Source organism: Microcebus murinus, chromosome 10, assembly GCF_040939455.1.
Source record: "Microcebus murinus isolate Inina chromosome 10, M.murinus_Inina_mat1.0, whole genome shotgun sequence".
In the NCBI taxonomy this organism is placed as follows: Eukaryota; Metazoa; Chordata; class Mammalia; order Primates; family Cheirogaleidae; genus Microcebus; species Microcebus murinus.
The window spans coordinates 92683040-92705814 of NC_134113.1; the positions used below are offsets into that span (position 1 = coordinate 92683040).

General features: G+C 34.2%; 1 protein-coding gene across 1 annotated transcript in view; it reads left to right on the forward strand.

Moving 5' to 3' along the window:
• The first annotated feature begins 7062 nt into the window (after positions 1–7062).
• Positions 7063–22775, forward strand: part of LOC105861538 (ovostatin homolog 2-like) — a 45378-nt gene continuing 29665 nt past the window's right edge. Inside the window, 13 exon segments of the mRNA XM_076007676.1 lie at positions 7063–7132; positions 7443–7626; positions 8159–8329; positions 10406–10450; positions 12209–12377; positions 12903–12987; positions 13922–14036; positions 16288–16408; positions 17731–17840; positions 18170–18328; positions 19012–19249; positions 20589–20812; positions 21175–21324. Coding sequence (XP_075863791.1) covers positions 7068–7132; positions 7443–7626; positions 8159–8329; positions 10406–10450; positions 12209–12377; positions 12903–12987; positions 13922–14036; positions 16288–16408; positions 17731–17840; positions 18170–18328; positions 19012–19249; positions 20589–20812; positions 21175–21324 — 1836 coding nt within the window. The 5' untranslated portion in view covers positions 7063–7067.

Below are 22775 nucleotides of genomic sequence, written 5' to 3' on the forward strand. Positions count from 1 at the left end.
TATACCTATCTTTCACAGTTTTGAGAAGGTAGCCTTTCCTGCCGCTCATGGTTGAGGTTCTTACATGCACCTCCTGCATGCACCTCCTTCACCTAACATGCACCATTCTTACATGCACCTCCTGCACCTAACACTGTTCTTATCAGGGCACTTGTCACGTTGTGCAATAACTGGTTGTTAAAATGACTCTCCCATTAGGTTGTAAAACTTCTGAAAGTGGGACTCATACATGTCTTGATATTGAATTGTTGAATTCCTAGTTCTTTTTTAATTCTTGGCACATAGTAGGTATCCAGTGATTACTTGTTAAATGAATGACAAATTATTTTACACAAATTATCCTGCTTTTTATATTTTTACCCAGTTAATTAATTGGAGGGCTTTTCAACCAGTACTTAGGTTATAGGCATTGACAAGAGTCCAAAGACAAGGGGGGCATGATGAACTCTCACGTGTTATTCATAGTTAACAATGTGGTAATCTACCTTGGGGGTGTCTTTAAAAATTCATGATCAACAATGAATGAATTGACTGTAGAATAGCAACTGAGCCAAATTATTGAATTATGTCATATTTTGTTCCATGAAAGTCATAATAGCAATTCAACTTGATATGCTGTATATTTATTGTTAGAGGAGCAATGTCAGAGTCAGAAGGAAATTTGGATTGGCCTAGGGCAAATAGGATGTGAACAAGTACTTTTGCAAAAATTACTCAGGCCATAGCAATATAACTTATTTCCATTAAATGTATTGTCACTGTATCACTGTTATATTAGAAGGCAGTAGAAATACAGGTGTGAAAAATTCTAGAAAATAATGTGACAAGAGTTATATATAGTTTTAATCTTTTAAATGTCACCACAGTAATCATAGTGAGCTGGGTGTCCAGGCCAGAAGGGTAACTCTAGTGGTTTTGATACTGAACCCGCAGGGCCTTATGAAACCTGCTAAAGTCAGTCGTAGCCCAGATGGGAACAAGACCTCAGGTTACCTTCACTGCTCATTATACACTAATTATAATGCATTCGCCTGCTAAAATAAACTTCCACCAGCACCATGCCAGTTTACAAATGCCATGGCAACTCCCAGAAATTGCTCTATATAGTTTAAATGTGAAGGGGATGCCCTCCCCCTACCCCCATGACTCTATTTCTCTCCCAAGAAATTCACTGACAATCCTTCCTTTGTTTAACATGCAGCCAAGAGATAAAGCATAAAAATGGGCAGCCTGCAGCTCACAAACGCTGCTGTCTATGGGCAGTCACTTACCTTTTTTTCCTTTTTTTTCCCCCTTTCTATCTCAGTAAAAATGCTTTTGCCTTATTCTGTGGACTCGCTCTTGAGTTCTTTCTCATGTGAAGCCAAGAACCCACCTGGCCTTCAAATAGACCCCAGTTTGGGGGTCCACTTTCCCGTGTCATCTTGGGGATTGCTCAGATCACAGTGAAGTAGATCAGACCTACTCAGCTAAGTTTATTTTGCTTTATTTTACGATTTTTTTTCATGTAGTGAGAAAATGAAAAAGATACAAGGAAAATAAGAATAAAACTTCCTAGTTCCTCTCTTGTTCTTCAAAGTGCTACCTTCATTGGTTTTATCAACCTACGAGTTTATGATAGAAGGAGGGAGAATCCTACTAATTCAGAGGAACACAAAATGCCAGGTTAGCTAACTTTTATTCCCTTTTATACTGAGGAGGAAAGGGAAAATTCATAGCTCAACCCTTAAACCTAACATCCAGTTTTCAAAATTAAATTTTTTGTGGCCCCATAGTCTCATAACTCAGCTTCTTCGGTTTTATTTATTGCTGTACTATCTAGCTCTGATGAGTTAAAGTGTAACATCAGTTCTGGCTATGGAATACAACATCAGATTAAGGCCTCTTATTTTTAGATAAAAATAAAATTAAAAAGCCTGATGATTCTCAAGTGGCATCTCTTTTATGGAATCCTCTTTGATCCTGCTTTTTTTCTGGTAGAAAATTTCCTAAAATATATGTTTTTCTATCATTTTACTTACATAGTCTGAAGTCATCTTTGTGTTTATCTCACCAACTATATCTCCTTATTGAAGAAAAAAACAACATATTATTTTCTTGGTTTCTACCTAATCAGAACACCTAAAATACATATAAATAAATATTTTGAGCCAATGAAAAAGTCTCCATGTTGAATGTATATTATATCAGGTAGAGACCATTTTGCTAAAGCCACGTTTTGCCAAGTAAAGTAGCAAATTTCTAGAAAGATGGTGGTTTGGGAGATGAATTTTATAATTATGAATGCCACATTATATTTTTTATTGTTATTATACATCCTTCCCCTACCTCATTTACCCACTGCCTCGAGATTTTAATATGTTCTCTAGTAAAGGAAAGAGTGGTAGAATTAGAGATATCTGAACTACTGTATTAGGGGTAGCATTTAGTAAGACTCCATTTGACATTTATTTGTCTGTTTATTTATATGTCGATCAGTCTGTTTACTTGGGTGGAGTGATATTATTTGGGATTAGTGGACCCTTAGGCAAATGGAAGGATAAAAACTGACTCTAAATAACTTTGGATAAAATCATATTTTTTGATGCTGTTGAAATTTGCAGAGTTGTAAAAACGTGGTTCTGCAAACCCAGTCACATCATAAGTATTCAATTGGTTCTTCCTTATCTAGCCGTTTCTCCCCCATTACTTTTTTTAAATCAATCATCCACAGGTAGGCATTCTGATTAGAAACTTCTTGACAATTCTAACAATCAGTCAGCCATGCAAGAGATAAACATCTGAGAACAAGAAGGGCCATTTCACTTGTTCAGCAGCTTATTCCTTTTTGAGGAAAAGGTGATTTCCGTTTCAATGGATTGCAACATCAAGAACTGAATAGTTTTGTTTATTTTTAAGCCTAATTAACTGCCTATTCAATACTGGTCTTGGGCAATATACTCTTATTTTATAGTATTGGCTCAAACACTTGTAAACTAGAAGTTCAAGAAGTTCTCAAGAACTGAAATGAATTTTATATTTATTTTATTTTGACTCTTAAAATGGACTATGACTAATGACGCAACTGGAAAAATCAACAAAATAGTTTTTGTTGTTTAAAAAATTTGTAAAACATATAATGTCAAAACAACTTTTCAAGGTATTGCCTCAGATTCAACTCAGTGGTGCTTGGAAAATTCACCCATATTGTCTCATGTCTGTGGGTATCACCCAGCTAAAGCAGCAGGTGAACAGAGATTCACTGGTGTTTCTCTAGCATAGGCTGTCTTCTTTCCCTTTATAAATGATTTCCCTGCATAATTTTATCATTGTCCATAATATTCAATATCATCTTGTAGAGTAATGATTCTCAAATCCACAGCGTTTTTCTAGAGCGCCAGATTTGTTATTTCAACCGTCTACTGGATGTCACCTCTTTGTTGAACTGCAGCCACCTCAGACTTTATATCACACTTAAATCATCACTTCATCTACGCATCTCTTTTGTTGGCCTTCCCTTGCCTAATTGCAACAACATTCACCATCGGCATCAACCTCAGCCTCTTCCCTTTCTCCAACCAAATATCAAACAGCTTCAAGTTCTAAGGATTGGAATGACCAAAATATCTCTTGGAAGGATATTGCCAATGTTCAGACCTTACTTCTGTAGCCTGGGCTAGTCTTTGAGCAAACTTTTATATGGTTTTCTTACCACTCTTTCCACTCTTTTCTGTTCTCCATGGAGGATAAAAATTGTACTCATTACTCTTTACCATAACATTCAAACTCATTAGCACAAATAAAAGACCCTTCAGAAGGCAAGCAGAACCTTTTTCATTGGGCTCATTGAATGTTATTTCATACCACATTCTTTTCTCCAGCAAAACTGAACCTACTATTATTATTTTTTAATTCAGTTACTTTTCTCTGTACTACTGTTATTTTTAAAACACAGAATATTCAATTATAATTCTGTAATGTTCTTTAAAAAGCTGTTACTTCAGCTTTTTACGATTTCTACTCCACCCGGAAAATACTTCATAATGTTAATATTTCCATTTCTAAAGTTACCTCCTTATACAATTCTTTCCCAACTTTCTCATTTATGGTTTTAATTTGACTCTGTAGAGCCTTTGCTCATAGTTCCAGTATAGGATATTCTTGGTATCACCTGGCATTGCACTTTATGTTTACATATTCTGCTGAGTGGACAGTGAGCTCTTCTTAGGAAAGAAATGGTTTTATTCATCTGTTTATCACCAGGACATGGTTCAATATTGAGTCCCCCTCAACATGCATTCTCATGGCACTCTATAGTTCTTTCTCCTCTGTAGTACTTGTCATGATTGTAACAAAATAATTAATTGCACAATTAATTAATCTCTGTCTTTCCAGATAGAATGATAACTCCAACAACACACATTCACTTTTCAAGCCCACCATCTATTGTAATGCCGACAGATAGTAGTAACTCAACAAAAATGTGCTAAATGAATGAAGTGTTCCTATGGGAGTGAACACCAATAGTGTAAGCAGTATTAGCTGTCAAGGGATGGTTGTGCAATAATCTGTTTTCTCTTATATATCCCTTTGCTTAGCAGAGACCTATTCAGAATATAAAGATATAGTGCACAAATTAATATTGGTGTCCTTTTATAATATTCTTATATGTGAAGATATCCTTTAATCTCATTTAATTTATAGTTGTTAAGAGAAATTCTTTCAACTACTTACTGTCTGGCTGACCCTATGAAAATTAACAACTTTTTCTGATGCTGCATTTTTCTTATCTATAAAGTGAGCATAAGTAACAAATTTGGAATTGTACTTTCTGAGGATTAAATAAGGTACTGTAAAGACTTGCAATTGGCATCCTGCCTGCTGCATATTGAATACCCAGCAAATATCCTCCCTCTTCTACATTTCCCCCTTCCTTCATCCTCACTGTCCCTCTCTTCCTCCCTCTCTCGTAGCCTATCACCCTCCGTGTTTGTCTTCCTGCCTTCCTGTCTTCTTTCATTCATTCCTTTCTTTCTGCTTCTCTTCCTTCCTTACTTTTGTCCCTTCTCTAATAGAGAATCATGTCTTATTCATCTCATTTTCTCTAGAACCTAGCACTACTGGTGATATATAACAAGTACTCAATAGGTATTGTTGTATTCATATTTGAATCACCTGGGATAATGGCCCTTTAACCTGAGACCACATATGTAAATCAGATAAAATTATTTAGGAGTATTCCATATTTGCAGAGAAAGCTATCATGAGAACATGCTAGCTCCCAAGATAACTTAAAAGAATAGTGTGCAACACATATTTTTGTATATTTGATTAAATTTAAGCTCAATGAGTCATTTACTCAGCATAAAAATTTTACATTTGGAAAAATAGAAATGCTTTAGAGAAGTTCCATTGCTTTAAATGTGTCAGCCTTGGGGATAAACAATAGGTCGCTTTGATTTATAAACCATCTGCCTCTGGTGCCATTTTTCTTGGAGGCACGTGAGTGAAAGCTGGTGAGTTTCAGTTGTTTTGGAAGCTAGTGACTTCATTTATCTGATGAGTATGGGGAGTGTAGTGTGAAGGGTGGTTCCAACAATAAGTTTAACAAGCTATCAGAGCGAAGGGGTATTGTTCAAAAACAGAGACCAACAGCTTGAAATACAAATGGAAAGAAATTAAACCTTAAAACTATCAGGGCAGAGCAGACCAACAATTGAAGATTAATTAGCTCTGTGGCAGAGATTGTAAGAGAGTTGGCCTCCTATGCAGGGTTGGAGGAAAGGAAGAAAAAAACGAAAGTTCCAGATGGAAATGGGTAAGAGAGCAAGGTCTCAACTCCACTGAGACAGCAGCATGGTCATGGTTTTCACGAACACAATTCTGCCCTGGAATATGAAGTCAACAAGGAATGCCTGTTCTTACCTTCCCTAGACTTCATGGTTACTGTCTTTTACTACTTCCATTACAGCTCCTCAGCTACTATATTATAATTGGTCTTGTTGTTCTTTCTTTTATATTTGCTTTTGCAGCCGGATTTCTACGATTAAAGCCAGTTCCTGTCTTTTCTTACCTAGTGTAACCTCCTTCAAGCCATATGCATTACCTCCATAAACATTTAAAGTAAAAAGAATGTTTAAAGAAAGGGAAGTGGGAAGACAAGACAAATGGGAAAAGTGACATACTGGAGACTTTGCTAAGTTTGCCAGTTTCTTTGGCATGGTTCATGTACCTTGTAGACATGTTTTGCAATCAAAATATGGTAAAGCACTTTTGTTTTTTCCCAAGAAGTGATGTGTGTGTGTGTGTGTGTGCATATATATATATCACCTTTTCTTTCACTTTTTTTCTCAGTATATTTAAAGTAGAAAAGGACATTGCACTTTATAAAGAAAGTCTCACTAAAATCATATTAAATGTTGCACACAGATCCACATTTTAATGTAGAATTCTATATTATGAATTTGTGAAAGAATAACTTAACAATTTCAATTATCTGTAAAATGTGCCTATACTGAAATATCTGTTTGCGTCTATGTTTTGGCAACATCAGTAATGCCACTTTTCTCAGAAGCCTGGAAAATTTACCATTTGGGAATTGGTATGATAACAGCTGTTTGGATAAGTATTTTTCTTCCAAGTGCTTAATTCCTATGTAGTAATGCTTTTGATACTATGGTCAGCCCTCTGAATGAGGTGCTAAAATAAACTAATGAACTCCTAAGTGTCACACAACTACTTCTTTTGTTCTTCTCTTTCTTCCTGTCCAACCTGTGCTACTGATTCCAAAAACAGAGCAGCCTCCAGTGAACTTAAGCAGGAAGTTGTATACAAAGTGACCTCCCCACCCCCCAAGTAATAAGATCAGTGATCTAAATGTGATTGGTGGGTTTTGGTGATATTCCAAAAAGTAACTGATCTCCCATTATGTATGACTATAAAAGCAACAACATACAAAGAGAGGCAGAGCAGAAAGGAGGAAAGAACGTGGAGAGTTGAGGCAGCTGGTTTCTAATGAGAGAGAGAGAGAGGGAGAGAATGCACGAATATTTATCTTGAAGTCTATATTGTTCAGACGTTGGGATAAAATGGTGCCTACCATTTTGATCAGCACATTTTTGCTTCATTTTACTGCTGCTGTAGCTTCAGAACCGTAAGGGAGTATTACACCTTCTGTTTATATTGAAATACTAGCAAAGTGACCTTATTAAATATGTTTCATGTTAACATTTCATTATATTTTACCATTTCAGCTTCTGAGACTGAGTGCTGGTTTGCCCTATAAATTTTAAGCAATTATGAAGGGATTTGACATCTTCTTCCTACGATACCTCTTTCTGCATACCCAAGTTTATTGTAATACTGTCTATGAAAAATGTGCATGTTTTAGGAAATTGCTTTTTTGTGGATGTTCTCCATTTCTCCTACACTTCATTAGAGTATTGGTTACTTTCTTTGCATAGGCAATATATCCTATGGATCTCCTCTGTGATGCAGAGTTATTCTACAGAAAAAGCCTGTCTCCACCTCCTAAACCTTAATGAATCTGTATCCTTGAGTGTTGTCTTAGAATATGATGGATCCAGGACCACTATTTTTGACCAGTCTGTGGAAGAGGATAACTTCTATGCTTGTGCAGATTTCAAGGTGAGGCATTGAACTTGACAATTCAGAACTTCAGATGGAAAGATTAAATTATTTTTAAAAAAATTATTTCTAGAGAGTTAGCAAATCTTATTTTGGATGAATTGATGGAGTTAGGGAGGAAAACTAGAGAGTTCCCGGGAGGTAAGAAATAAAAGGAAAATTTACACACGCAACAAAACCTGCGAAGTAATGCCATTCTTCAATTACAGGAAGTAATAATGAGATAATCACTGCCTTTTCGATAGTAAAATTGTTCTACAGTCTGAGGAAAGAAAATGTGGGTAAAGGAAAGAAGGCTTGGGACTCAGGGAAACAAACAAAAAAACAAAAATAAAAGGCAAGAAGATACAAAAATAGTTCATTAGAAAGTGTCCTCATGCTAAATAAAGGAATTGTAACAGTGATCATTAAGTCTTTTATGAGGAAATAATGGGTTTACGAGTCTCTCTTATCCTAAGAAGCCAAATTAAGACACTGTTCATCATCTAAACATCTAAGATGTTTCCCATTCTCTGCTTTCCTTCATAACCAGGTCTCTCAGAAGTCCTCTGAACAGCTGGCTTTTGTGACCTTGTTGGCCAAGGGAGAGACTCTTAAAATCTCTGAAAGGAGATCTGTAGCAATCACTTCAGAGGCGACGGTAACTTTTATCCAGTCAGATAAACCCATCTATAAATCTGGAGAGGAGGGTAAGTCAATATTTGTGTTTCCTTTGTATTATTGATTTGAGAAATGCATTCTCCAAATTGAGAACAATCAAAACAGGTGAATTTATAGATGGTTTTTAAATGTATTCTTAATGTCATAGGATTGTGAATTTCTAGTATTCTTATTGATTTTCTAGATCAATTATGAAATAGTACCCTCCAACTCCAGTAACTGAATGCTTTGCTTCATAAAATTTTGGACCACTACTGTCGCTGTTTACCACTTCTAGTGACAGTCCTACGGAATATAATGATTGCAAGCATGGGATGTGGAGGACCGATTGTTTGTTTTGAATCATTGCTCCATAATTTACCAATGGGCAAGCTGATTAGCCCTCTTTTTTAGGATCAATTATTTAATCTGTAAAATGGAGATAAAAGTGTCTCACTTACAGAAATACTGTGAGAATAAAATAAGATAGCCAATGTAAAATAGTCCCTAATATACAATAATGACCCCATAAAAAATATTTACTTTTACTGTTATTATTCATGTTAGTAGAAGTAATCATAAACCTTATAACCTAGGTAAAGCTCTTCTATTTTCTTCATTACTGTTGTAAGTAAAAGTAGCAGAGAGAACACCAAACTGGGATTCAGAGGGTTTGGTTTTAGTCTTGGCTCTGTTAATAAGTTATTGGCTTTTCCCAAGTAAATTCTGATCTCTGGGACTTAGTTTTCCCATTTGTAAAATTAAAGGGTTGGATGAAAGCACCGACACATTTTATTCCGATTAACATTATATCTTTTTATGATTTATTGAGAAGAAATAAAATCCATAAAACCAGAATTGTTATAGTGAGATTTTTGCTGAATTATATTTTCTCTTCTGGATTTACTAGAATGCTATAATGTGAGTTATGCAACTATGTTACAAAAGTAACTAAAACAGTTTTTTCTGGAATGTTGCTAAAATTAACTTGTTTGATAGCATCAATATATGTTTCCAGGAAAATTCTGTTTATCTCCTATCTTACATGTTTTACGCTTGCTCTTCTATGACTAATTCTGCCACCAACTCTGAAGATATCCCCACGGGCTGTTAGGGTAAAAGTTTCCAGTGGTGGCAGCAGCTAGTATAGCCTTGGTAACAGCAAAGCATTGTGAACAGAGGAATTACAAATGTGCAGTAAGAGCTTTCCCCGTGGATCCCAAACCTCAACGGGTCAAATCAGAGCTAGCAGTGAAGGGAGCATAGTATTTTGTGATAGCAAAGCAATTAATCTCTAAGTCTATTTACAAGCAATGATACCTGAGGGATGGATAACAAGAAAAAAAAAAATCACCACCTCCTCTTTTTTTTTTTTTTTTTTTTTTAGTTCGATTTCGTATTGTGACACTGGATACCAAGTTCAAGCCTATTAAGGATTCGGTGAGTTCAGTAATTTCTGATGATACAATGAAATTTAACACATTGACACACTAGAAAGAAGAAAATTTTCCTTGGAGCCACAGTGTTTTATTATGGAAATAGAATAAAAATCTTAAAAAACAAAACGATCCTAATTTAATGGAAAATCTGTTATTCTTTATTGTTTTCCATGCATGAATTATATGAAACTTGAAAAATAGTTAAAGCAGCTCCCAAAGTGAGGAGACACATGAGTTACATATGCTTCATAGGGCCTCAGGCTCACAACTAGAGTGAATTAAATACAACTCACATGGCAGTTAATGTGTTAAACAAGATAAACAAATCCATTGCTATGCAAAGAGTCTGCAGGATGTTTTCCATATGTATGGAAATAAGGTTCTAATGTGGAGTACTACATAGATACAGCTTCAATGCTTATTTCACATTTAAATGTAAAATTTTAATTTATAGTGAGTTATTTATACTTTTTAAAGTCTTTTCATCATATAAAGAAAATAGGTTGCATGGAACCTGCTTTCTACTTCCCCAAAGAAGTTTGGGATTTCTTCCACATTGGGTGTTTTCCTGGCATCTTTAGCTATGGAAACTTTGACCTCTGGAGAAGTGAGGGCTAGGTTTCAATCTTAAATTAAGATATATAATCTTTATAATGCAACGTTTGGCAAAAGTATTGTACTATTACAGTATTAATATATAGTTTTTTTTTTTCTTCCTCTTTCAGTATCCTTTAATCACAATTCAGGTAAGAGATCTGCTTTTCTCATCTATTTTTTAGATATTCAGATAAAGAATGCTGTGTGTCTAGTTTTCACAATGCATAACTAGAAACTAAGATTACTGAAAAGAGGGAAAGAGAAGTGTTTATGTACATATGCAGTATAAGGCACCAGATGAAGATTTAAATAAAGGGAAAGTTGCTTTTAGAGTAGGCTTTTTTTTCTTAAATAAAAGATCAGGCTCTTTCTAAGGTAGGTATATATTCTGAAATCGCTTAATTTGTCTGCCAGCCCTTCTCAATCTTAATTTAGCCATGTCTTATTTTAAGGAAATAGAAAACAAAACCATCTAAAATTTTAGAAATATGCTAGAAGATGAGATTATAAAATGGACTGCTTGCTTTCAGAAAATAGTTAATGAAGTCTTTTCCTCTCAGTTTCAATCTCTAGAGAAGTGTGGCCTTCAAAATATTTGAAGACATATGCCTATACGTAAATAAATTGTATCAACCACCTCCAACATACATGTTTTAATCTCTGTATACAGTATGTACCATTACTATTGGCTAATTCTACAAATCAATACTCTGAAATCCTGAGTGTGTCATTAATGATTATGTGTGTAAACACAATGGTCTTCCTTATAATTTAAATGCTTTTGACCTTGTTATATGGGTGACAAAAAATATCACATCAGCCATTTTCATGTTCTGCATTATTAGTAATGTATAAATTCTATTATCTTCACATCCTGATTCAGCTAAAGTTGTGCTCCATTGAAAGTAATAGAAAGTTTAACTAAAGTTGGCTTAACCACGTGAAAGATTTTTTGTTTTCACAAACCACTAAGGCTGAGTGTAGGCACTTCAGTGTTAGAATAGCACAACAAAAGCACAATATTACCAAAGTCCGAGGCTTCTTTTATTTGACCTTCCTGCTGTCCTCAGTATGTTGTTATCTTTTCAATGCTAGTTGACTCTGATTCATTTAGAGGGAATTTCTACCCGATGATTTTCCGTTACATTTGATTGGCCAGCACTTGGTCACATGGGTAACCCTAACTAAAAGGAAGTCAGGGAAATTAGTTTAGCTTTCTAGACTTTCTAGTAGAGGAAAGGTAAAGAAAAAATACACACACACACACACACACACACACAAAGTAGGTAACAAAGAATGGTTTTGTTTCTTTGTAGAGATCTTTTTGTCAGGGTTTCTTTAATCACACTTGGATGATACCAATAAATTTACTGAACTAGTCTATGTAAGCAGCAATATATTGAAAGCAAATGAAGGAGAAAGGCTGACATTATCAACCCTTTCTTATCATAGAGCTTCCATTTAGTAGCTCTTGTAGGCAGTGTGTAATTCATGACCAACTTACATACAGACCAAGAAAAACCCATGACAATTTTCATAAGTATTTGTTAGGGTAAATATCCCCTTGTGCACATGTTGGTGTGGGTCCACTCTGCTTTAGGGAGCACTTACTGTGGAGCAAGCACATTGAGTTTTTAATTCTTTAGCTATGTAACTCTAATTAGAAATATCAAAATCAAAAGCATTAGTTGCAGATTTTGTAATCCTTTTTGGGCTTATGAGAGATATATTTTAAATTTAAATGCACTGAGGAAGTTATGTTGATTTTACCATTTGAGATAATTAGTTTGATAAAATGGTAGCACTTTCTTTACTTCCAATAACTATAGAAAGTATCCAAAATATAGAAGGAAAGGATAATATTCTCATCAATCTCTGATTGTTTTTATTTCTTCATTATTTTCCAGGATCCTCAAAACAATAGGATTTCTCAATGGAAAAATGTGACTTCTTTCCAAAATATTACCCAACTCTCATTCCGATTGACTTCAGAACCAATGTTTGGAGATTACTCCATTGTTGTGAAAAGAAAATCAGGAAACACAGTGACACACCCATTTGCTGTTAAGAGATATGGTAACCAATTGCTATTCGTGGCTGTCCTATAGAAGAGCACAGAGGGCTGAACAAAACAATTTTTCTGTTAGACTTAGGCAAAATGAGGTGAAGCTTGATTTGGTTTCCTGTCACCTTCATTTCATGGTTTCACCTGCTTTATGGCCAATCCTCTCTTGCTCCTCACTCCTTTCTCAGTATCCTTATTCTGATCCCTGCCTTTTGTTTTCCCCTTACGAAATATCCCATTTTCTAGAATCCAGACAATCTTCTAGGAAGGAGCTAAGTAATTATAACAGAAAAAAAGTGTAGAATTCTGAGGATAGGGAAGAGGGAGGAAGGGGGAAGAATTAATCACTGATGACACACTATCATATATTGTGGTAGACTGGTGACACACAAAATTTGGGATGATTGAAACATGGTGTCTGCAGATGTATGTATGGAAAAACATTGTGCATGGAAGCCTACTTAGTTATATGGTTGCAGTAAATTTTGCTCACCAGTCACACGGGGGGACTGATGTATATTTCTCTTTGGTTCCAGTGTTGCCCAAATTTGAAGTTAAGCTCAGTGCACCACAAACAGTAACTATTTCAGATGAGGAATTCCAAGTGGGTGCGTGTGCTACGTAAGTATTTATTCAGGAGATTTGCCTTCACAGGTAAACACAAAGCTGAGAGAGAATGAGAAACAAGATTAATCATGTAACTTTATTTTGTATATGCTTACATTAAAATTATTAGAGAGATAATGAAATTCTCATGTTTCAACATTTTTAAAATATAAAGAAAAACATAAGTAATTAATTCTACCGACTGTCATTAACATTGTGATTTATTTTTAATAACATTTTCCATGACTGCAATCATACTTCTCTATTCACAATCATTTTTTAAAAAGTCCCCACATTATGCCAATCTTTTTATGAATTCCGATTTTTGTCCCATAAATATATCTCTATGTGGCTATACTCAATTACTTAATTATCCTTATACTATATAACATGTAGGCTGTTTCATTTTGTTTTCCTAGTAATTAATAATTTTGTAACATATGTCTTTATGTGTAATTATATAAGTAGCTTTTGAATTAAAAATTGTTTACTTATGAAAGATTTACTTAAGAAAGATTTTCAAAAGTGGAATTACCAAGACAAAAATATATAACATTCTTTTAGTCTTTTATCCCCATATTGCTCACCAAATCTGTTGTGCCAATGTGAAATTCCAGCAGCTGGCATGAAAGTACCTGCCATCATTGAGTATTTTCATCAAAAAAAGAATGTGAGCTATCTAACATATCATAGTAAAAATAAGATATCTTATCAATTGAATTTGAATTAATTTGAATCCTTTTAAAGTAAAAAAATTCCTATATGATCTGAGAACTTTTACCTAAATTCTTTGAGGAAAAATCACACCAATAGATGAGGATGTCTAATTGAATTTGGTTAGATTGGTGTACTCATGGTTAAAGATCTCACATATAATTCCTAAAGAAGACCATAAAATATTGCTATACTATTGTTAATCTATAATCATAAGTATACCTTCTCCAACTAGGTACACCTATGGCCAACCTGTGCAAGGAAAAGCCCAAATCCGGGTCTGCAGAGAATATTTTCCTTCAAGCAATTGTGAGACAAACAATGAAATATGTGAGCAATTTATTGTACAGGTACGGACTATGATCTTACTCAAAAAAAAGTTCTTACTCATTTTTTATTATATTTCTCTTTCTTTGGCTCCATTTATAAAAGGAACTTCACTATCTTCATTTAGTGGACAATGGAAGTTTCAGCTAACTAAAGTGAAGAGTGAGGAGAAAATATACAGTGTTTAACCATATATAATCTCTCTCTCTCTCTCTCTTTAAATTTCAGAATATTACAGGGATACAAATGTTTTGATTACATAAATTGTTTTTGTACTGTTTGAGTCAAAGTTATAAGTGTGCCCCATACCCCAGATAGTGTGCATTGCACCTGTTAGGTATGAATTTACCCATCCCTTTCTCCCCACTCCCACCTGCTTGATTTCTGAGAAATGTCATTTCCATATGTGCACATAAGTGTTAAACGATTAGTTCCAATTTAATGGTGAGTACATGTAGTGTTTGTTTTTCCACTTTTGTGATACTACACTTATATACACTTACATGTGACACAAATTTAGCTTCTTTTAACTTCCATTACCTAATTACTAGCTAGTTTGAGCACCTTTTCATATTTTTGTTATCAATTTAGATTTGAGAACTCTTAATTACCTATATTTTTCCTTCAGTTCATGTGAAATTGACACTTCCATTTATTACCAATATTACCCTCCACCCCTGAACAATTTTTTTTTCAATTCTGTTATTTGAACAATCAAATCATTGACTTTCATTGTGGTATTTTTGGCATATCAAGGTTCCTAATGTTTATGGGTTTCAATCCTTATGAAAAAGTCTCACCTGCTCCTGTTTGGTACCTGTAGCTCTCCAAGTGTTCTTTTAAGATTGATTAAAGCTGGGCATGATGACATGCTCCTGTATTCCCAGATACTTGATGGGCTGAAGTAGGAGAATCTCTTGAGCTCAAAAGTTCAAGGCTGCGGCGTGCACTGATCATGCCTGTGAATAGCCACTGCATTCCAGCACAGGCAACAGAGAGAGACCCTATCTCTTAAAAAACATTGTATCCATTTTTCTAATAGACATAAAATTAATTTTTGATTGTGTTCCAATATAACAAATTTTTTCTTCCAGATGTATGCTGAGTTGTGTCAGCACCTATCTTATACAATTTTGTTCTCTTTATTCTAAAATCATGTTTATGAAAAGTTCATCCATTTTATTGGTTCTTATTTTTTTTCTTTTTTATACTTTTGTGTTGCTAAAACATTTATTTTAGCATTAATCTTATTGATTCCTTTTTCTGATATTTTAGTTATTTTTTTGGTTTTAAAAATATATTCACTGCTTTTTTATTAATCAACATATTCAGTGTTTTACATTTTTCTTTAACTACAGCTTAACACCATAGATTTTGATGTAAGGCATTTTTTTCCTTTACCCTAATATCTAGATTCTTATTGATTTACTTCATATTTTCTCTTTGATTCAAGGATTACTAAAAAATGTTTTTCTCTTAATTTCAAAGTAATCAAGGTTCTTCTGACAACTTTTTATTATTTCATTTTAATTTGTATTAAAATTAGACAAAGTGAAATAGCTTTTTGTGATGTTGTTGATGTAATAGTTGATGGTTCAGAGGAATAGAGTCTGGAACCAGGATACCTAGTTCCACTATCTTTTAACTATGGGCAGTTTATATAACATACCTATGTTTCAGATTATTCATTTATATAATGGGAAAGATAATAGGGCCTAGCTCATACAATAATTTTGAGGAGCAAATGAATTGATATATCCTTCAACATTTTAAATTTGAAATTCATAAATACTTTATTTAGAAATATAACTAAATCTATATTTCTTTATTGATATTCCTGATGAAAGATTACCTATTGATTTTTTTCTTGTTTTAAATGAACAATTTGCCTTAAAAAGTGTCTGTTTGGTGTTACACATTGATGAGTCCTTCTGTTCCACCTGTTTTTAGCACCTCTCAAGATGATTTAATTTCTTACTCTTAAAATACCATTTCACTCCATTTTTAGCCTTTAATCTCTTCCCATCTACAACATTTCCAGGAGAATTTACTTGGAATCTATAAAATGTAGATTACCTTTTTGCCTTGTTTGAAATGCTAATGTAAATATTCTCTTCCTCTTCCTCGTTCTTTAATTCTTTGGTCATTTCAACAAGTTTGTGAAGTAGAGCCATAGAGGGTAAGGGTGGGGTGTTATTTATGCTAAAGCTCTATATTTTAAAAAAGTCTCTTGGATTTGTAACTTTTTTGTTATACCTTGTCTTTATTTTTCAGTTGAAGAATGGTTGTGTTTCTCAAATTGTAAATACAAAAGTTTTCCAACTCTATCTTTCTGGATTATTCATGACACTTCACATCAGTGTAATTGTTACGGAATTTGGGACAGGTAATGATTGTATTTTATGAGCAGCCTGGGAATATATGGCAGTTTACTGAGGAGAAAAGTATTGAATTAGCACTATGCGCAAAATCCAGACCAATTATTGTTCAAAACAATAAGATGAAGTACCTTTGCCAATAGGTCAACTTGGCTGCTTTTGAATAAGCTTTTTCTAATAGCATTTAAAATAAAATTACTATGTAAATGTTACATAATTATACCTGGATTAATTAGACAGAGAAGCTTCCCTCTTAAGTAGTAGAACAAAACTAATAAATTATCTATCATTTTTAACTTTGTATAAATCAGTTGGTAAGCAACTGCCAGTCTAATTTCTGATTTAATATAACAGCTCACAATTTACATCTTGAGTGTCAAGTCTAGATCCCTGCCTATTTACGTAAATGAAGTTTTGTTGGAACATAGCCACATTCATTTGTGTATTTTGCTTAGGAGTTACAACAACACAATTGAGTAGTTGTGATAAAGACGGTGTGGTCTACAGCCTAGAATAACTATCAGATCCTTTACAGAAGAAGCTTGCCAACCCCTGATTTAATACAACCGGGGATATTTGCAGTGCAAAAATGATTAGTGAGAAATTTACAAGATCACATTTAGTAAGCACTTAATAAATGTTTGTTAAAATAATTTTTTAAAAAAGAGGAAAGTAAGATTTAATTTGGGGCAGGGAAACCAAATTCATTTTCTAATTATTTCTTGTTATTTAGAAAAAGTTTTGGATTATATTAGTTATAAAGTGCTTTAGATAAATATACTTGATCAATATTGTGATAACATTCACAATGGGTAAATTCGTCACATTTATGATGTAGTTAATAGTAACTTAGCTAGATATATTCAACTCTACTTATTCACTTGTTTAGTGATATCACAAGGCATTTCTATTTACTTTGCTATCAGATATTGTTTGAATCTTGTAAAAGTCTACATAAACAGTTATCTTGCAGGCATAAAAAATATTTCAGAAAGCCTTATATTTGACATGTCTATGACATTCTCCATCATAAAGAGAATCAAAAACAAGAACTGAGTAGACTGGTAGGAGGCAGGAACTTAAGAGCTTTTTATCTTGCTTCTGATTCAAATGTTTTCATATTAATTTCATTCTTCAACTTGAAGTATTTTATAACCAGATAATGTAGAGTATGCTGGAAACATACTTCAAAGCATTCACACCTCTTTTTCAATGTAAACAAAGAATATAATTCTGTGTATAGAAAGTTCTCACATGTACCCCAAGCTATTTGTTCTTTTTAATTTTTTGATCAATCAATTAAACCCTCTATAACACTGTGTTTCATCATTTCTTACAGGTGTGCAGATCAGTGAAAAGACCTCTATTTCTATCACTCAATTTCTTGGAAGTGTGAACTTTGAGAACATGGACTCTTTCTATAGAAGAGGGATTCCCTATTTTGGAACTGTAGGTTTGACTAAAAATTACATATTCCCCTTTCTTTTTTCTGAATAATAGATATGAAAATTTCTGGCCACTTTTTTCCTACTTTCATGATACATTTTTAGCATTACTGTGTCTGAAATATTAGAAAAAGTCCTAGGCTGAAAAAAAATCAACAGATAAAATTATAGCTGTTTCCATATTTTATACATATATATTTAATAGAGCATCTTGCTGTCTATTATAGTTTAGAAAATTATAAGTGATCACATTTATGAATGGAAATTTTTAGTTTCTGTAGAAATGTGAAAATTTGGTGTTTTAAGAATATTAATACTTCTTTTTTTGTACAGCTTAAATTTTCTGGTCCCAATGATGTGCCTATGGTGAGCAAGTTGTTGCAACTGAATCTCAATAACAAATTTATAGGAAATTATACTACAGATGAGAACGGTGAAGCTCAATTTGCCATTGACACTTCAGATATATTTGATCCGGAGTTCAACCTGCAAGTAAGACATCAAAGAGTTGATGAAGACTCTTAGATATCCTGTAGAGGATTTGAATGTTAGGAATTATAAACATTGGGAATATCTTAAAAGATGACTTGACTCAAGAATATATTTTAATAAAGTTTTAAAATTTAGCTTATATTATATAAGTTGCTTGTTCATTAAATATGAGAATACTTATTCAAGAGGATGAGATGCTCACAGTCTATTACAATTGTTATAAATTCTCTAATGACCAATATTTTCCATTGAGAAACTAGAAGTAGCTCATGAAGATGATTTTGACTTTTAGATTATTTCGTGCATAGATAGGGGAGCTACCGTGATATCTCTCTTTTCTGCTTAAACAGAATTTTGCAGTTAAACAATTTATCAGTGTTCAAAAACAGTTGAAAGAAACAATGTAAGTCCAGTTTTCTGACTTCAATTAGGGAGTAAAAAACGTAAGGATTCATTGTTGGTCTAATGAAATAGTCATGTAACATTTCAAGGTCATGCTTTGTTTACAAAAAGAGGAGAGTGCTATTAGTATTTCAGTTCTAATAATTTAACATTAAAATGTCAGCCACAAGCTAAGATTCCTCCCTGCTTTGAAGAGATCCGAAGCTTTCCATTCTGTAGTAGCAACTATCGTTGGAGGTCTTTATAGCTCTAAGATCCTTCACTTTCTTTTGTCATATTAGGCCACATATATTCAACCTAAGAGCTGCTATCTTCCCAGCTGGTTGACGCCCCACTACACGGATGCTTATTTCTCAGTCTCACGCTTTTACTCCCGAACCAGTAGCTTCTTGAAGATTGTTCCTGAACCAAAGCAGCTTAAATGTAATCAACAGAAGATTGTTACTGTGCATTATTCCCTAGACAGCAAAGCCTATAAGGAAGACTCAAATGTAAACTTTTTCTATTTGGTAAGTCTCTGTTGGTGGATTCTTGGAACTCTGTCTGATTGTATGTCTGCTTAGCACAGCTTAAAAAATGTGCATCAGTCATGCCCTGATAATCTGAGTGAGCTCAAACCCCTCACTTTGCTGATAATTGCTATTGTATCCATTAAAAACAAGCAAACACACATATGAAATGTTCTAAGACAATTTAAGTTTCCCTTACATTGAAAAACTTGCTATCCAGAGTCTGCTTTCTTGAGCATTCAGTTGCACTCATATCAAATATTTATGACCCTTTATGATAGTAAAATATTAGGCAGATACCAGAAAGTAAAGTGGAAAGCAGTAAAAGGAGTTAGCCCCCTTGGTTCTACCCATTTTGTCTCTTTATGATATATTGAAGAATAAAAATGACACAGACTTGGAAATTGACATTCCTAGTTTAAGTTCCTCACCCCTTTCTACTTATCATCTGAGTTGGTCAGTCTTGGGCAGATTGTTTAAACTCTCTCAGACTTGGCTTCCTCAGCTGTATACTTGTAATTGGAAATAACAAGACTTACCTCCTAGGAGAAGTTTTATATGGGAGGCACTGCTATTAGGACTTTATGTGTTACCTCGTTTAATCAGCTTTATGGATATCCCATCTTACAGATAATGCAACAGAGGCAAACAGTGGAAACATTTTGTATTAAGTTACAAAGTCAATGATTAGGTGAAGGCAAATTGGGAGCCAGACAGTCTGGACAATGTCAGAGCTTTATGTACTACTTTGCACTACATATCATTTACAAAGTTTCTAGTACATAATAGGTTCTCAATCAACTGTAGTCACTTTCTCTGCTCTTGTCCAATTAATGCAAAGTTCATTATTAATGTTTGTTTGTTAAAACTCAATTAACATTTTTTAAGGAGCAGAATTAACATTAGATAATTCATCACCTAATGACAGTATGCTAATGCGATATCATATGAGATAATATGTCACATGTTGTGTTTTCTTTGTTCTGCACAGGTGATGGTAAAAGGAGCTATCTTCCTCAGTGGGCAAAAGGAAATCAGAAACAAAGGTGTATATAATACATTCATTTTTAAAATACATACTCTAGATTCATTGTTTCAATTTTTAAGTAAATATAGTGATAGAGTCATGAAGTTAGGAAGAGCATCTCTTTATTTCAATTTGTCCATGAAAGGCTGTGGTTGGTACAGCCCAAGGTAGGCTACTAAATATTTCGATGAAGGAGATTTTTACTTGTTTCTATTTTTGCCAGATCTTAAAGTACATTAAAGTGATGCCCCAAATCCCAGAATTGTTATTATCTAAATTGTGCAACCTTCTTTATTTGTACATGTAGTTCCCAATTGATAAGCCATTCTCCTTTAACGAAATGTACCCTGTGATCCAGGAAACTTTTGTCACTGTGTCTGTTGATCTTCTATTTACACAGCCTGGAAGGGAAGCTTCTCATTCCCAATCAACGTCAATGCTGATCTGGCCCCCCTGGCTGTCATGTTTGTCTACACCCTTCACCCCAGTGGAGAAATTGTGGCTGACAGTGTTAGATTCCAGGTTGACAAGTGCTTTAAAAACAAGGTAATGTTTCTTCTATCTCTAGCCTGTCCAAAGTGAGAGGGGTGAGCAGTTTGCTCCTTGTTGTCTCCTTTTTCTCTGATTACAATAACCTTTCCATGGTAGTCTCACACTAAATGTTGGTAATCAGATGATTAGGGGATGAGAGAATCACCACATAAATGCCTCATCTTTGGCAGTGGTGCTGATCCTGAGATGACAAGAGGGTGGTGAAGGAGATGTCTCTGCAAAGAGATTTGAGGATGAAAGTGGGCAGGAGAAAGGTATAGAAATGTATAAGGATTTAGTTGGAAAAGACCGAATTTATTAAAATTATTTCATATACCATTATCTCTACTCTCCTTCCTTTTCTTTTTCTACTTCAGGTTAGCATAAGGTTCTCTAAGGAGCGGGCGCTACCCGGCTCCAACACGAGTCTCTATCTTCAAGCAGCCCCGGACTCACTCTGTGCGCTTGGGGCTGTGGATAAAAGCGTCCTTCTCCTGACATCAGAACAGCAGCTGTCGGCTGAAAGTGTAAGCTCTCTCTGTTTTATCTGAACTCCCACAAGTCTTAGCTTTTAGATGATGCTTTTATTTGAGATTGAACGTGTTGAAAAAATCAAATATTTTCTTCCTTTGTTTCTTCATAGGTTTTACACTTAGTTATTTTTCTTGGCTGGCCCAAGAAAAAGCTCATAGCAATACAGAATTATAACAGTTTGGGAATTATATGACAATGTGCCTTTTAAAAAAATCAAAGATGTGAAAACCTAGAGTTAGAAGGAATATCTGTGTTGTACATATGCTTGGATACAGTCTACAGTTATTATTTATTAATAGATATTGTATTTTCTTAAACATTTCCAGACCAGCAAATCCAGAAGTACATCAAAATTATTTCATTTAACAATTGTTTTATGTTTTTCCTTTATTTTTATCAGAGATACATACAAATATTGAAATTTATTATCATATTTAAATCTAATTCGATGATTTAATTTTTTTGATGATTGAAATTATACCTATTAATTGTAGAGAATGTGCCAAATACACAAAGACATAAAAAAGGAAATCTTTAAAATCATTCATAATCTTAACATTTAGATGTCTTTATATTTTTGCTATAATTTTGAAAACCTCTTTCAAAGGCATATATACTTTAAAGAAATCTCACTGAAAATTCAGTTTTGTATTCTGCTTTCAACCCTCTACAGTAAGTCTACTTTTAAATATAAAGCTATCAAATTCATTAATAACCTAATATTTAATAACCATAAATCATGATATAAACTATATATTTTTCTAATGCAAAACTTAAATACATTTAAGTTTTCCTGTTAGAGGGAGCTAAGAAACTTCTATTTTGGAGCTTTCAGAACCTGGAGAAGCATCAACAAATAAAGGACAAATTTGTCTATAAATATGGAATACATATATATGCATTTTTTTCCTAAGAGTTCCATGGATCTGAAGTAAATAGCTTCTGCTCATTCTTCCTACAACCATAGGTAGCAAGATCTTAGAAAAACTGTCTCAAAAAAAAAAAAAATCAAGAGACTTTATGGCCGGGTGTGGTGGCTCACGTCTGTAATCCTAGCACTGTGGGAGGCCAAGGTGGGCAGATCGTTTGAGCTCAGGAGTTCGAGACCAGCCTGAGCGAGAGCGAGACCCCATCTCCACTAAAAAATAGAAAGAAATTAGCCATACAACTAAAAACATATAGAAAAATTAGCTGGGCAAGGTGGCATGTGCCTGTAGTCCCAGCTGCTTGGGAGGCTAAGGCAGGAGGATTGCTTGAGCCCAGGAGTTTGAGGTTGCTGTGAGCTAGGTTGACACCACGGCACTCACTCTAGCCAGGGCAACAAAGTGTAACTCTGTCTCAAAAAAAAAAAAAAAAAACCTTCAAAAAAAAATTCCAAAGGCATTTTCAGGGGTCTCTAAATATATCAGAGCCAAAAGAGGTTGCCTTTATTTATTATCAACAG